This window comes from Aotus nancymaae, unplaced genomic scaffold, assembly GCF_030222135.1.
Source record: "Aotus nancymaae isolate 86718 unplaced genomic scaffold, 86718_ANA_hifiasm-v0.15.2.pri h1tg000032l_1, whole genome shotgun sequence".
In the NCBI taxonomy this organism is placed as follows: Eukaryota; Metazoa; Chordata; class Mammalia; order Primates; family Aotidae; genus Aotus; species Aotus nancymaae.
In genome coordinates, this window is record NW_026988446.1 from 754,116 (window position 1) to 767,717 (window position 13,602).

A 13,602-nucleotide genomic window follows, 5' to 3' on the forward strand; every position below is an offset into this window, starting at 1 on the left:
GTCACCAACCAGTTGAGCATAAATAACCATGGAAATACTTGTTTCATCTACAAAATATCCACTCATGTGTGTATTTAATTATTTTTAATTTTAATTTTTTTTCAACTTTTATTTTATATTGAGGTGGTACACGTGCAGGCTTGTTACCTGGTAATATTTTGTGATGGTGAGGTTTGGGGTGCAAATGATTCCATCACCCAGGCACCCAGCATAGTACCCAATAGCTAGTTTTTGATCCTCGGCCCTCTCTCTCCCTTCTAGTAGTCTCCACTTCTGCCATTGCCGTCTCTATGACCGTGAGTACATAAATGCTGTGCTCCTATTTATAAGTGCCACTCGCTTATTTAAAACAAACATCGCTTTCTTGCAAAAATGTTTGGACTAGAAGTAACCAAACAGTCAACCACCCTGCTAGCATTTTGATAGATTCAGCCACTATTTTGTGAACTTATTCTATTGATTGCTATTTATGACCCATTTTGGACACAGTAAGAGACAGAATCTGAAAGACAGGAACACTCTTGCTTGTGGTGGTTGGTTGGTCAGATGTTGTCAGTCGGGCTGCGTTGGAAGCACATGCGTAACACCTCCTGTAAGGTTAGAAGAGACCAGATGGCCTGTGTGTTCCCATTGCCTTCCTCACTGCTGTCATCAGGCTGCTTTCTGTTCCAAAGATCAGTTTTAGTAACATTTAAGTGGTCTTCAAAGTTAGCCATTTGTCACAAGCAATATCATAGAAGATATCAAAGTAAATCTTTCTATCATTTGTGCTCTCAAATTAATAGAACAATCTTGGAATGGGAAAAGATAAAGTGTTCTAGGAGTAGTCAACTGATATAGAGACCACCTCATACATACAAGGCTGTGCGAATATAAGGACCATTCAGAGGGTGACTCTACCTTCAGACAGCTCATATTATGTTTGAGGAGGCAGAAGCATGCGGTAAATAAAAACAACAAAGAGAGTTATAGAAACAAGTTGAAGAGGTGTCATGAGGGCAAGTCAGAGCACATCACAGACTAAAGGTGTCTTCATTAAACTCAGGTAACCCGCCGAGTGTGATCCATCTTATCGAGGCATGAAATACAAAGTTCATAGTACACGATCAGTAAAATAAATCACCAGGGTCTGGGATGCATTAGTAAAGTGTATTCCCCGTCCTTCAATCTCCATTCAATTCAGCAAAGTCTCCTGGTTGCCCTAACTTGAGCTTCATTTCTGCCTTTGAGCGTATTTTTTTCTATCCCAATTCAAAACTTTCCAGGCGAACTACACATGATTATAATTTATCTATGCACAAATATGTTTGTAAATAGGCAGTGCTATGTTTCCTACTTTAAAATATATTGTGCATATCTTTACATGAAAAGAAAATTAACCTACAGCATTATCAACGAGGACAATGTAAATTGAGCAATGTTTAGTCAACCTATTAATGTTGGTCATTAAGATCGTTTCTAGTTTATTTTCACAATCAATAGCAATAATTCATTTAAAGTTTTCACATATTATTCCCACTTCACACTATTTATTTCCTCAGAATAAATTGATGAAAATGGCTAAAACGTAGATTTTTTTAAGTTTGATAAATGCCAGACACTACCAGAAAAAAATGGTTTCAGTTTGTATTTATACTAGCAGTGCATGATGCTGCCTGCTTCTTCACAATAAAAATCCGAATTTACTGTCATTACTTTAGCAATTTTTCTAGAATACAAATAGCATACTTCTTTTTTCCCCCTTTGGTTATTTATTTATTTATTTAATATATATGTTTTATTGCCTTTTAGGTTCTGGGGTACATGTGAAGAACATGCGGGATTGTTGCATAGGTACATACATGGCAATGTGGTTTGCTGCCTCCATCCCCATCACCCATATCTGGCATTACTTCCCATGTTAACCCTCCCCAACTCCCTACCCCCCACTGTCCCTCCTCTAGTCCCCCCCAACAGACCCCAGTGTGTGATGCTCCCCTCCTTGTGTCCATGTGTTCTCATTGTTCAACACCTGCCTGTGAGTGAGAACATGTAGTGTTTAATTTTCTGTTCTTGTGTCAGTTTGCTGAGAATGATGGTTTCCAGGTTCATCCATGTCCTTACAAAGGACATGAACTCATGGTTTTTTATGGTTGCATAATATTCCATGGTGTATATGTGCCACATTTTCCCTGTCCAGTCTATCATCGATGGGCATTTGGGTTGGTTCCAGGTCTTTGCTATTGTAAACTGCTGCAATGAACATTCATGTGCATATGTCCTTATAATAGAATGATTTATAATCCTTTGGATATATACCCAGTAATGGGATTGCTGGGTCAAATGGAATGTCTATTTCTAGGTCCTTGAGGAATCGCCACACTGTCTTCCACAATGGTTGAACTAATTTACATTCCCACCAACAGTGTAAAAGTGTTCCTATTTCTCCACATCCTCTCCAGCAACTGCTGTCTCCAGATTTTTTAATGATCACCATTCTAACTGGTGTGAGATGGTATCTCAATGTAGTTTTGATTTGCATTTCTCTAATGACCAGTGATGATGAACATTTTTTCATATGTTTGTTGGCCTCACGTATGTCTTCTTTTGAAAAGTGTCTGTTCATATCCTTCGCCCACTTTTGAATGGGCTTGTTCGTTTTTTTCTCGTAAATCTGTTTTAGCTCTTTGTAGATTCTGGACATTAGTCCTTTGTCAGCTGGATAGCTTGCAAAAATTTTTTTCCCATTCTGTTGGTTGCTGGTTCACCCTAATGATTGTTTCTTTTGCTGTGCAGAAGCTCTGGAGTTTAATTAGATCCCATTTGTCTATTTTGGCTTTTGTTGCCAATGCTTTTGGTGTTTTGGTCATGAAGTCCTTGCCTATGCCTATGTCCTGAATGGTTTTGCGTAGGTTTTCTTCTAGGGTTTTTATGGTGTTAGGTCTTATGTTTAAGTCTTCAATCCATCTGGAGTTAATTTTAGTGTAAGGTTTCAGGAAGAGTTCCAGTTTCTGCTTTCTGCACATGGCTAGCCAGTTTTCCAAACACCATTTATTAAACAGGGACTCCTTTCCCCATTGCTTGTTTTTGTCAGGTTTGTCAAAGATAAGATGGTTGTAGATGTGTGACAGCATTGCCTCCGAGGCCTCTGTTCCCTTCCATTGGTTCATATTTCTGTTTTGGTACCAGTACCATGCTGTTTTGATTACTGTAGCCTTGTAGTATAGTTTGAAGTCAGGTAGCGTGTTGCCTCCAGCTTTGTTCTTTTTGCTTAGAATTGACTTGGCTATGTGGGCTCTCTTTTGGTTCTGTTTGAAGTTTAAGGTGGTTTTTTCCAGTTCTGTGAAGAAGTCATTAGTAGCTTGAGGGGATAACATTGAATCTATAAATTACTTTGGCAGTATGGCCATTTTCACGATATTGATTATCCTATCCATGAGCATGGAATGTTTTTCTATTTGTTTGTGTCCTGGCCTAAGTAGTGCTTTAGGCATACGTTAAAGTATTTCAAGTTCTCTGATTTAGATGTGAATCTGTTATTATTTTAGAATCCCAATATATCTTAGGAAAAAAAAAGAGATTGTTCTATAGAAGCTAACTGAATATATTAAGCACATAATGAATCTCCATTAAAAATTTAAAATACAGAATTGTTCTCTTTGTTCCATTTGTAATATCACCTTAAATTACAGTTTATATGTGTTTATGTCATTCTTTTTTGCATCTTTTAGTTCTCTTTTCCATTTTGTACATTTTGTTTTGTTTTCTTTGAAGAGTGAATCTACACTTTAAAAGGGAATGTTTACTCTGAATGGTGTTGTAGCTATGATTAACATAGTTGTTTTCTATCTCATTTCATCGTATGCTTTGTTTTAATTTCCTGAGCCATTATGCCTTTTTTCTTTCATATTTTAAAGGATTTTAACACATACACAAACACACATACAAACATTTTTGTAATTCCTCTTAATACTAGAAACTGATTTTGTTAATCTTTTTCAAATTGTTCTTATTCTTATAGAATGCATTACCTTATAGTTACCTCTGTTTTGGAGTCCTAAACAAAAATCTATCTTTAGGGGGCTCACTTACTGAGGAAAAAAATGTTAGATTCTTAATAATATATGTTTTTATTTATCATCAGTCCTTTGCCCTGTATGTTTCAAGAAGGAGGGAATATTGTTGGTGGTATCTTCAACTCCTAGAAAAATATCTAGTGAAGAGCTGTGTCACAGTAAATAGTTGAATGAATAAATACATGACTGAATGAAAGGTACATTCTGGTACTTCTTAATTTTATATTCTATTTAAATTGAATCTGTTTTTCATATATAGTATTAGCATTCCATTTTCAGACCTTGGCATCTATCTGGTCTACATAATAGATGTCATACATGTATCTATATATATCTACATATGTATATATATATATATCTTCATTGTTAAGAATGTTTTGAGTTCTATGCAATGTTGCAATCATATTTACATTAAGTATATATATTTAGCCTGAATTCGACATTCACAATTAGTAATATTACTGTTTCTTCCCTTTCCTTAATTTTGTTTAATCTACAGCTGTATCTTAGTGTTCATTCCCCCTAATTTATCTCAGAACATCTTCCTGTTTGAGCCAAACATTACTAACAACTAAAACATATCCAGTGATATCGATAGTAAGTTTTCTTGAACAGAAAGCACATTCTAGACTTAGTCTAAGAAACTGACATGTGTGAATGATGTAATCTTTGAAATTTGCACCCTTTCTATTATTACAGAGCAAATGGGAAAACGGATACAAAAATAAGTTAAATGCCTGTGGTCACACAATTTGGTTGTGAAGAAAGGATCAAACCAAGGGAATTCTGGCTCCAGAGCCCTCTCTTTTTACTGCAATGTTGTATGTCTTCAGTTTAGACATTTTTTCACTTTTATTTGGAACTTATCAGGAAGACATCTGTGGTCAATGTGAAGTTTAGCCTGTGTAGGTGACTACACAGACTTTCCTTTTCTTGTGTTTTGTTTGCATGCTACTATGTTTTTATTAGATGCTACCAGATGCTCTTACTTCAAATAACTTTCCCAGACACACATAAGTGTATTTATTAATTCAATGAAATATCCATATGCAGAGTCTTTTTGTTCCTTTCACAAGTTTTTCTTTTCAATTTTTATTAATAATTCTCTCCTATTTGTGAAATCACTCTTTTTAAAAACATTGTTTATTTATATTTTGTTTTTGTAATTCCAGTACTCCATGTCTAATTTTTTTTTTTTTTGACAGAGTCTTGCTCCGTCTTGCTCAGGCTGGAGTGCAATCACACGATCTCAGCTCACTGCAGCCTCCGTCTCCCCAGTTCAAGCAATTCTTTCACCTCAGTCTCCCAAGTAGCTGGGATTACAGGTACCTGCCATCATGCCTGGCTAATTTTTGTATTTTTGTGGAGACAGGGTTTCACCATGTTGGCCAGGCTGGTCTTGAACTCCTGAACTCAGGTGATCCATCCACCACAGCCTCCTAAAGTGCTGGAATTACAGGCGTGAGCCACCGCCCCCACCCATGTCAATCTTTCTTATCATTTAATGTCTGCCTTTCTGCATCTCCGGAGAGCTACTCAAGTTTTATCCTCCATAACCCTGAGACAGTTTCATGTCTCCAGCGCTCTTCTTAGCAGGCTTTCCTGTAACTTCTCATCCTGGAACTGTTTTAATTCCGGTGGATGAAGCACTGCCCTGACCTGAGTGTGTTTATCCTGACGTGCTCCCTAATGCTGTGGTCTTTTTCTGCTCCTCTTGGCATTGCAGTGGACTCCTTCCACTTCATCAGGTCCTCGCAAGGAGCTCATTAGATCAGCTGCTACCCATTAGATGGAGGATCTGCATTTTTGGATGGGTAGCGGGCAGAATAAATCTTCAACCCCTTGTTTCCCTCACCACCAAATCCATTCAGCCTCTTCTACACAGGTAAGCAAAAATGTGCAGTTATGTTTAATTTTTTGTCAAAAGAGTAGGAAAACCTTAGAAAGTGTCAATTGCATTTTTCCTTGTGTGTGTCCTTCCCACTTTCCTAAATCAAGTCTCCTGTTCACTGTGCTGAGAATCCGCCTTCAAAACCCTCCTTTGTTGGTCTGCTTGCAAAACTCTACCCTTTTTCTCCACAATTTCTTGGCTAGAGGAGGGTAAGAATGGGGAAAGCAGACAAGCAGATCCTGCCGCAGAGAAAATCTGGCATAGAGAGGCACAGCCAATCCCTTTTCTGAGTGGTTCATACCCCAGAGACCTTGCACATGGACTGGCCTAAACTTCAGAGGCTTTTCTCTACTGAGGAGTAACTAGAGTGCATCTTTTCCTATTACCCAAGATTTTAAATGTTCAGTGTGGATAAAAAGTTGAGTCTTCTCTGTGGTTTCGTGAACATGTACTGAGAAGTTTGAAACAGGCAGCCCTGGAGAATGTGTGGACACTTGCAAATCATTTTTTAAGCCCTAGTTGTTCATATAATGCTATTATCCAACGTCTGGATCCTCATCGTTTAATCTGAGAGTGAACTTAGGAAATAGTCTTCTTCCTGGGATGAGTTTTCCCAGAAACTAGTCTTTCACAAGTCCCTATCTTTTGCTGAAAGATTACACTAATAGCAGTTATTTGCATAATCAGGAAGAATGTTCTGAGATTTTATCATTTTAAATAATTCAGAAGACAGTGCACAAGCCTGGAACCCTGGCTGGTGTTCAACAGGTCATACGTGCTTTTTAGTGAGTGTACACACCGTAGCTGAGAAACGCGACATTGCCTTCAGCAGGAAATTGTGTGTCCTCGGTATCGGCATTATCTCACAACCACAACAGCTACTAATAGATGAACATTTGAATTTACTCAGCTGTGGTCCTTTGCATATGTTATATGATGTTTGTTCATGACAACCTCCCTTAAGCTTCCTGTGATATGCTTAATTTAAGTAATGTGTATTAGGGCACATTGCAGATAATGAAGCCAGGACCCCAGACAAGCATTTTTAGTGAGAGTATTTGAGAATCGAGTCCCCCCCAACTCCGAAATGGTGTTCCTGGAAACCAGCTGCCACCGCTGTGCACCTGCTCCTGCATCATCTGCCTCTCTGTGTGGTACAGCACCCGAGGGCACAGAGTAGTGTTCAAGAATTCAAAAATCAAGTTGGATTTTAGAGTGTTAGAACTAATGAGGAATCTTTTAAAATATGTTCTTGCATTCATTGTGTATTCAAGATGTGAATGCACCACCCACACCTGTCTAAGATTGTGTGTGGTTTTCTGCCTCTGGCCTACGAGATCTTTTACGCATTTCATTCAGTCACCATCTCTAAGGCTTACGACTTACCGACCAAATCAGGAAGCTTTGAGTGAAATGGGGGTGATGTTAGGACAGAATGCATAACCTGGGCCGTCCCAGTGTAACCCAGATGAGATTTCCCCTCTTGTGAACCCTTCAAGACCCACAAAAATACAAAAATAAGCAAAAACAAAAAATGACTCCAATGTACCAAAGAGACACAAAGAAAAAACAAATAGATCACAGTGAACATGTTAGACTGTTATATGTCATAAACTGCCAGTCAATTCTACTGATAATACTTAGAAAACAATTTTCACCTCGTTACCCTGTCCCGTATACTTTGAAGAACTGATCACTAATATATCACTGTCTTCCTCACTTGCAAGGCTCTTCCTGAACTGACTTTAGTCTCCTGACTATCCCAAGCTCCTTTCCTGCTTTAGGGGTGTCACATTTGCTATTTATTTTGTAAGAACACCACGGTTCCTACTTGTGATTTACTGTGCTTATTTCATAACTAGAATGTAACTCATATCATTCATATTCTCTTTTTATTCACCACCGTATCCTCAGAGCTTAGAACATTGCCCAGGACTCTCTCCATAAATAAAGATTTGGTGTGCAAACGAATGAGAAGTTGATGAATAATAAAGGAACACTTAAGAATGGCCAATGATCAGAGGGATAATATGATCATATTTATTACAGTTCAACATAGTTTTCAGCTATGTCTACAATTTATGGTTATTTCTGGATGAGACCAAAAGGTTTTTAAATTATCACAGAAATTCCCAATTTGATGCATTGGCCCATTGAATTATTTTATTGGGTCGTCTGAGTTGATTGGATCAATTGTCTTGTAGTTGTATCCACATTTTAAATAAATGGAGCCAACTCCAAATGAAGGATCCCCTCTAGGGCCCAGGTGTTCTTCAATCATAATGAAACTCGCTTAAGCCAAGCATCAGTCGCCAAACAGTCATTCATTTTTATGCCATAGGGTCCTAACTTTGAAATTATTCTTCATCAAAAAGAAATAGCCAAGAAAAAAGGAGGTACAAATCTACCAGATTAAAAAAAAATGTTACTAGTTATATAAAAAATGTAATTTAACAATGTTTACACAGACACGTCTGAGTGATTTATCTTCTGTGATTTTCGTCGACGCTACTTCTCTTCTTACGCCTCCAGGTCAAACTCAGCGCCATGAATGGAAACGAGACCTTGTTCAGTGGCTTCACCCTCCTGGGGCTCTTCACTCACAATAAAGTCTCGGGGTTCTTTTTTGGTGTCGTTTGTGCCATCTTCTTCATGGCCGTGATAGCTAATGGAGTCATGATCGTCCTGATTCACATAGACCCACATCTCCACACCCCCATGTACTTCCTCCTCAGCCACCTCTCCCTCATCGACGCATTATACATCTCCACCGTTGTGCCCAAGATGCTGGTGGATTACCTTGCAGGTGAGAGGACCATCTCTTTCATCGCCTGCACTGCTCAGTGCTTTCTCTACATGGGCTTTGTGGGGGCTGAGTTCTTCCTGCTGGGGCTCATGGCCTATGACCGCTACGTGGCCGTCTGCAACCCGCTGCGCTATCCTTTCCTCGTCAGCCAGCGGGTCTGCTGGATGATCCTGGCCAGCTCGTGGTTCGGCGGGGCTTTGGACAGTTTTCTCCTCACCCCCATTACCATGAGTCTCCCATTCTGTGCCTCTCACCAAATCGATCACTTTTTCTGTGAGGCACCCACCATGCTGAGGCTGGCCTGTGGGGACAAAGCTGCCTATGAAATGGTGATGTACATGTGCTGTGTGGCAATGTTGCTGATCCCCTTCTCAGTGGTGACTGCATCCTACACCGGGATTCTCAGCACAGTGCATCAGATGACGTCAGCTGAAGGGAGGAAGAAGGCCTTGGCCACCTGCTCCTCACACATGATGGTGGTGACATTGTTCTACGGGGCTGCTTTGTATACGTATATGCTTCCCGAATCCTATCACACCCCACTCAAAGATAAGGTCTTCTCTGGCTTTTACACCATCCTCACCCCCTTTTTAAACCCTCTCATCTACAGTCTGAGGAACAGGGATGTGATACGTGCCTTGAAGAGAGTTATGGCAAGATGTTGAGGGACCTCTGGTGTGAGGAAGAAAGGATTCTGATAGTTTAAAACCCCCACCTCCTGTTCAGGCATGTGCGGCATTGCATCATGGATGACTCGGATAATGCTGGCAGGAACTGCCAATGTCAGCTGTGCTGAATGGTGTATCAACAGTACTTCCATCAAAACCCTGAAGATGCTGTAACAGTCACACAAATAATGCCAGAGTTCTAGAAACACTACTTGGGTTTGTTCTTTTTTTGTTTTTACTGATTCCGATTCTTCTCTAGTATCACTTCTCTGATTGTGGTTTCTGTATCTGAATTCCCCAAAATGTTGAGTTAATATTATATATTCTGCCCATCTTCAGTGGCCCCATAAGAACTGGTGATTTTGACTGCATTGTTTAAACAATCCATCAATTGACTTATCAAAGGTGTAGGGATGCCAGGGTTTAAAAGACATTAGAAAGAGACTAAATTGTCATAAAACTGTAAAAGAAACCTATGTAGACTTACACCAAGATTTAGAAAATCCAAGTATCTCTTCCTTGAGTAACAACTGAAAACACTCCTTTATCTAAATTTGGAGCTAAAAAAATAAGTCATGTGTTTTGTGGAAATGCCAAGACTAAACGTTTATGGGAAAGGAGTCTGTAATGTTATTATTTAAATATGGTAACTAATTGTTACATTGGAAGACACAGCGCAAGGTAGTTGAGAAAAAAATTCCCTATTAACTAGCAGTTTCTGTAATCACCTTTTCAGCTTCTTCTCCAATTCATCTGCATTTTTAGACTTTTGGAATCCCTGTGTAGAAGCTAGTGTTGTTGGAGCTATTTCTACCAACTTTTTTCTTCCAAATAAACAGTGGACAGTGTGTCTTTTCTTCTCTACAGCACTGGCTATTGCATTGGGTAACATTACAATGTGGGAAGGAAATACCCAGCTTTTCATTTGAAAGTTGAAACTGAAAACCCTTTGCAAATGACTTAGTGTCACGAGCGGTGCAAGTGTAGAAATAAACAGGACCACGAATGCTTCTGTCTTTCCACAATGTCAGGATTTTGTTGACGCTATTTCAATCACAAAAGCTGCCATGAGCTACATAGGGTTCCCAGGGGGGCTCTCACTGGGTAGTCACAGCCGCAGGACGGACTCAGGCCACAGTGCCATCAGTCAATACTGCAAACCATACGTAACAGTACATCTAATCGATATGTAAATGTTATAGTTTACCATGTCACAACAAACAAACACAACACAGGAAGGAAAAGAGATAGGAGAAAGGACCACAAAGCATCCAGGGGTGGGGAGAAGGCCAAAAGAGCCTGGGCTTGCAGGGCTCGTTGAGCTGGGAGACAATTTGGCAGCAGACGCCAAGTTTACGTCGTAAGTGACTGCAAGATGGTGCTATTTAACAGGCTGTTTCGAGCTGCCGAAGACCTGTCCTTTCATAGTGACGGAGTCCTCCCCTGAAAACGGATCATGGAAGAGTGTGCTTGTTTGCGTCCTTATCTGGTTGGGACTCAGTCTTCTTTTAAATTTGTTTAGTAGACAACACTTCTCAGCCTTGTTGGAAAAGTGCTCTATGAAGTATAAAATGGAGTCTTCTTCTAAGATGGAGTTGGCTATGTCAAGGGTGCTCTATGCCCTTAGTATGATTTCTTTTTAGGTAGCTAAGTACTGGAGAAAAACGTGTGTCCTAAATTGTAGACACAGCAGTAAAGACAGGGACCACAGTCCAAGCCCCTCAGGCCACCCCTGTAGGCTGCTGTCCAGGCTCTGTGCTGTCACTGCTTTGCCAAAATCCAGGCTGTGTTCAGTGATGTTCTGCAGACACAGGAGACAGTGGGTGAATGAAACACAGCCACACCTCCTTTTGTACTGAAAAAAGCTGCTGGGTATTTGACAGAATATTTAGCCAAATAGAGGAGCCCACCTTGGGGTTAGGCTGAGCACTTAATCAAGAAAATAGACCTGGTCTTGCCTAACTGAGCAGGGTGATCAGTTGTAATCCGGGAACAGCTTTTCCCATCTCTTTAACTGGAGGTTCAGCACCTCCTCAATCTTGTCACACTGTCTTGGACAACTCTATGTGCCAGATAATATGACGGAGCATTTCCAACCCAGAAGATGTTGAGGTACAAAAAACGCAATAGATCAGACTAGAAGGAGGGGGCTGGCCCGTAAGAACTCGGCATCAGCTTCAGCTCCACATAAACACCATGTGAAATTCTGTCAATCATACAATACTTCTGAGGCCCAATTTCCTCTTTAATAAAATTTGACTTAATAGATACTTTTTTTCTTGCAAGATTTTAAAATCAAGTAAATTGATTAATTAATAAAACCTTATAAATGCTAGTCATCATTTCAGCTATTCTTTGAAAAGGTAGTTGCCTTTGTATTCATGTTGTACAATGTCTTCCATTTCTATCGATCCCTTACACACAAGAGCATATCCTCTTGGTGCAGCCACTGTGGATCACAGTTCGACAGTTTAATACAAAATTAAAATAATCTTACCATCTGGTGTGGCAATTGTGCTTCCTGGTATTAGCTCTGCTGATTTGGAAACTTATATTCGTAGTTCATTTTTCATAAATTCCAAAACGTAGACTTAATCGGGATGTCCTTCAGAAGTTCAGTGGATAAAGTGTGGCACATCCATACAGTGGGACATTATTTAGTGATAAAAATAAATGATTTATCAAGCCATTAGAAGACATGGATGCAACTTATACTGTTTAGTGAAAGAAGCCAATTTGAAAAGTCTACATACTGTGTGATTCCAGGTGCATGACATTCTGCAAAAACCAAACTGTGGAGACAGGAAAAGATAAGCACTGCAAGGGATTAGAGGGAGGGATGAAGGAGAGACTGAGCACAAGGACCATCAGAGCAGTAAGACGATTCCAGAGGGAGGGATGAAGGAGAGACTGAGCACAAGGACCATCAGAGCAGTGAAACGATTCCAGAGGGAGGGATGAAGGAGAGACTGAGCACAAGGACCATCAGAGCAGTGAAACGATTCCAGAGGGAGGGATGAAGGAGAGACTGAGCACAAGGACCATCAGAGCAGTGAAACGATTCCAGAGGGAGGGATGAAGGAGAGACTGAGCACAAGGACCATCAGAGCAGTGAAATGATTCCACAGGACACCGTAATTAACATTATATAACATTACGTTACAGGGTCGTATGCATTTCTGGGAAAAAAAATTCAAATCTAGAGCAGAAAGACTCATCCGTTACGTAAAGGATAAACTCTAGTTAATAATAATGCATCGAAACTGGTTCATCTATTGTAACGAATGTACTACACTAATGCCAGACGTTAGCAATAGGGAAAAGAGAGGGGATATATGAAGATTCTCTCAACTATCAGTTCAATTTTGTTTGTAAGCGTCATTGTTCTAAAATACAAAATTTCATTTTGAAACAGTTTTCTAACTATTATGTGACTCTGACACCATATTTCTTGAGTGGATTTCAGTCAATAAATCACTCGAAGTTCTCAAAGAATTGTGGTGTTTGTAGAAGTTAGGATGGGGGTTGGGCATGAAACAGTAAGAGTTTGTTCGCCTCCCAGGTTCTAGTGATTCTCCTGCCTCAGCCCCTCCCCAAGTAGCTGCGATTAGAGGCATATGTCACCATGCCCAACTAATTTTGTATTTTTAGTAAAGACAGGGTTTCTCCATGTTGATCAGGCTGGTCTCAAGCTCCCGACCTCTCAGGTGATCCACCCACCTCAGCCTCCCAAAGTGCTGGGATTACAGGTGTGAACCACTGTGCCTGGCCAGGAAATTTTCTTCATCTGAGTAAGTCCAGGGCCTGGGGTGATTACCCTTATCTTGTCTCCTGCTAAATCACAGAGGTCTGGGGAGTTTCTTCAGACCCCGTCAGCGAAACTTGTTTAATCCTAAATGGTACGGCTAAGAGCTCCTTCATTATCTTGTCATGCTTTAAGCCCAGGGAAGACCTAGGCAAAACTCTTGGTGGGCTTTTGTTGAGCACTGTTGCTTTTTTTTCTTTTTATGTTGGCTTGTTTTTAGCTTTTAGTATTTAACTTAATCACTCAGTACTGAAACAGTTGTTATGGAGGCCTGCATTAGTGAGACCTGATATCATCCAAACTAATAAATAAAATAAATTAATAAACTTTGTGTTTTCCTGAGCTTCTCCTGTGTATCATCTGGTGGCCACACTCAA

The 13,602-nt window shown here is 39.9% G+C and overlaps 1 protein-coding gene across 1 annotated transcript; it reads left to right on the forward strand.

The window, feature by feature from the left end:
* The first annotated feature begins 5,862 nt into the window (after positions 1-5,862).
* LOC105731091 (olfactory receptor 2T6) lies at positions 5,863-9,417 on the forward strand. The gene is made up of 2 exons (XM_012472666.2): positions 5,863-5,940; positions 8,479-9,417. Exons 1-2 carry the CDS (start codon positions 5,866-5,868, stop codon positions 9,415-9,417), a joined length of 1,014 nt encoding a protein of 337 aa, XP_012328089.2. The 5' UTR covers positions 5,863-5,865.
* Positions 9,418-13,602: the final 4,185 nt, after the last annotated feature.

Bases quoted from the DNA above. Each gene is read 5' to 3' on its own strand.
- LOC105731091 (XM_012472666.2), top strand. From the start codon at position 5,866: ATGGGTAGCGGGCAGAATAAATCTTCAACCCCTTGTTTCCCTCACCAC. The intron at 5,941-8,478 runs GTAAGCAAAAAT...TTACGCCTCCAG, and splicing joins ATTCAGCCTCTTCTACACAG to GTCAAACTCAGCGCCATGAA.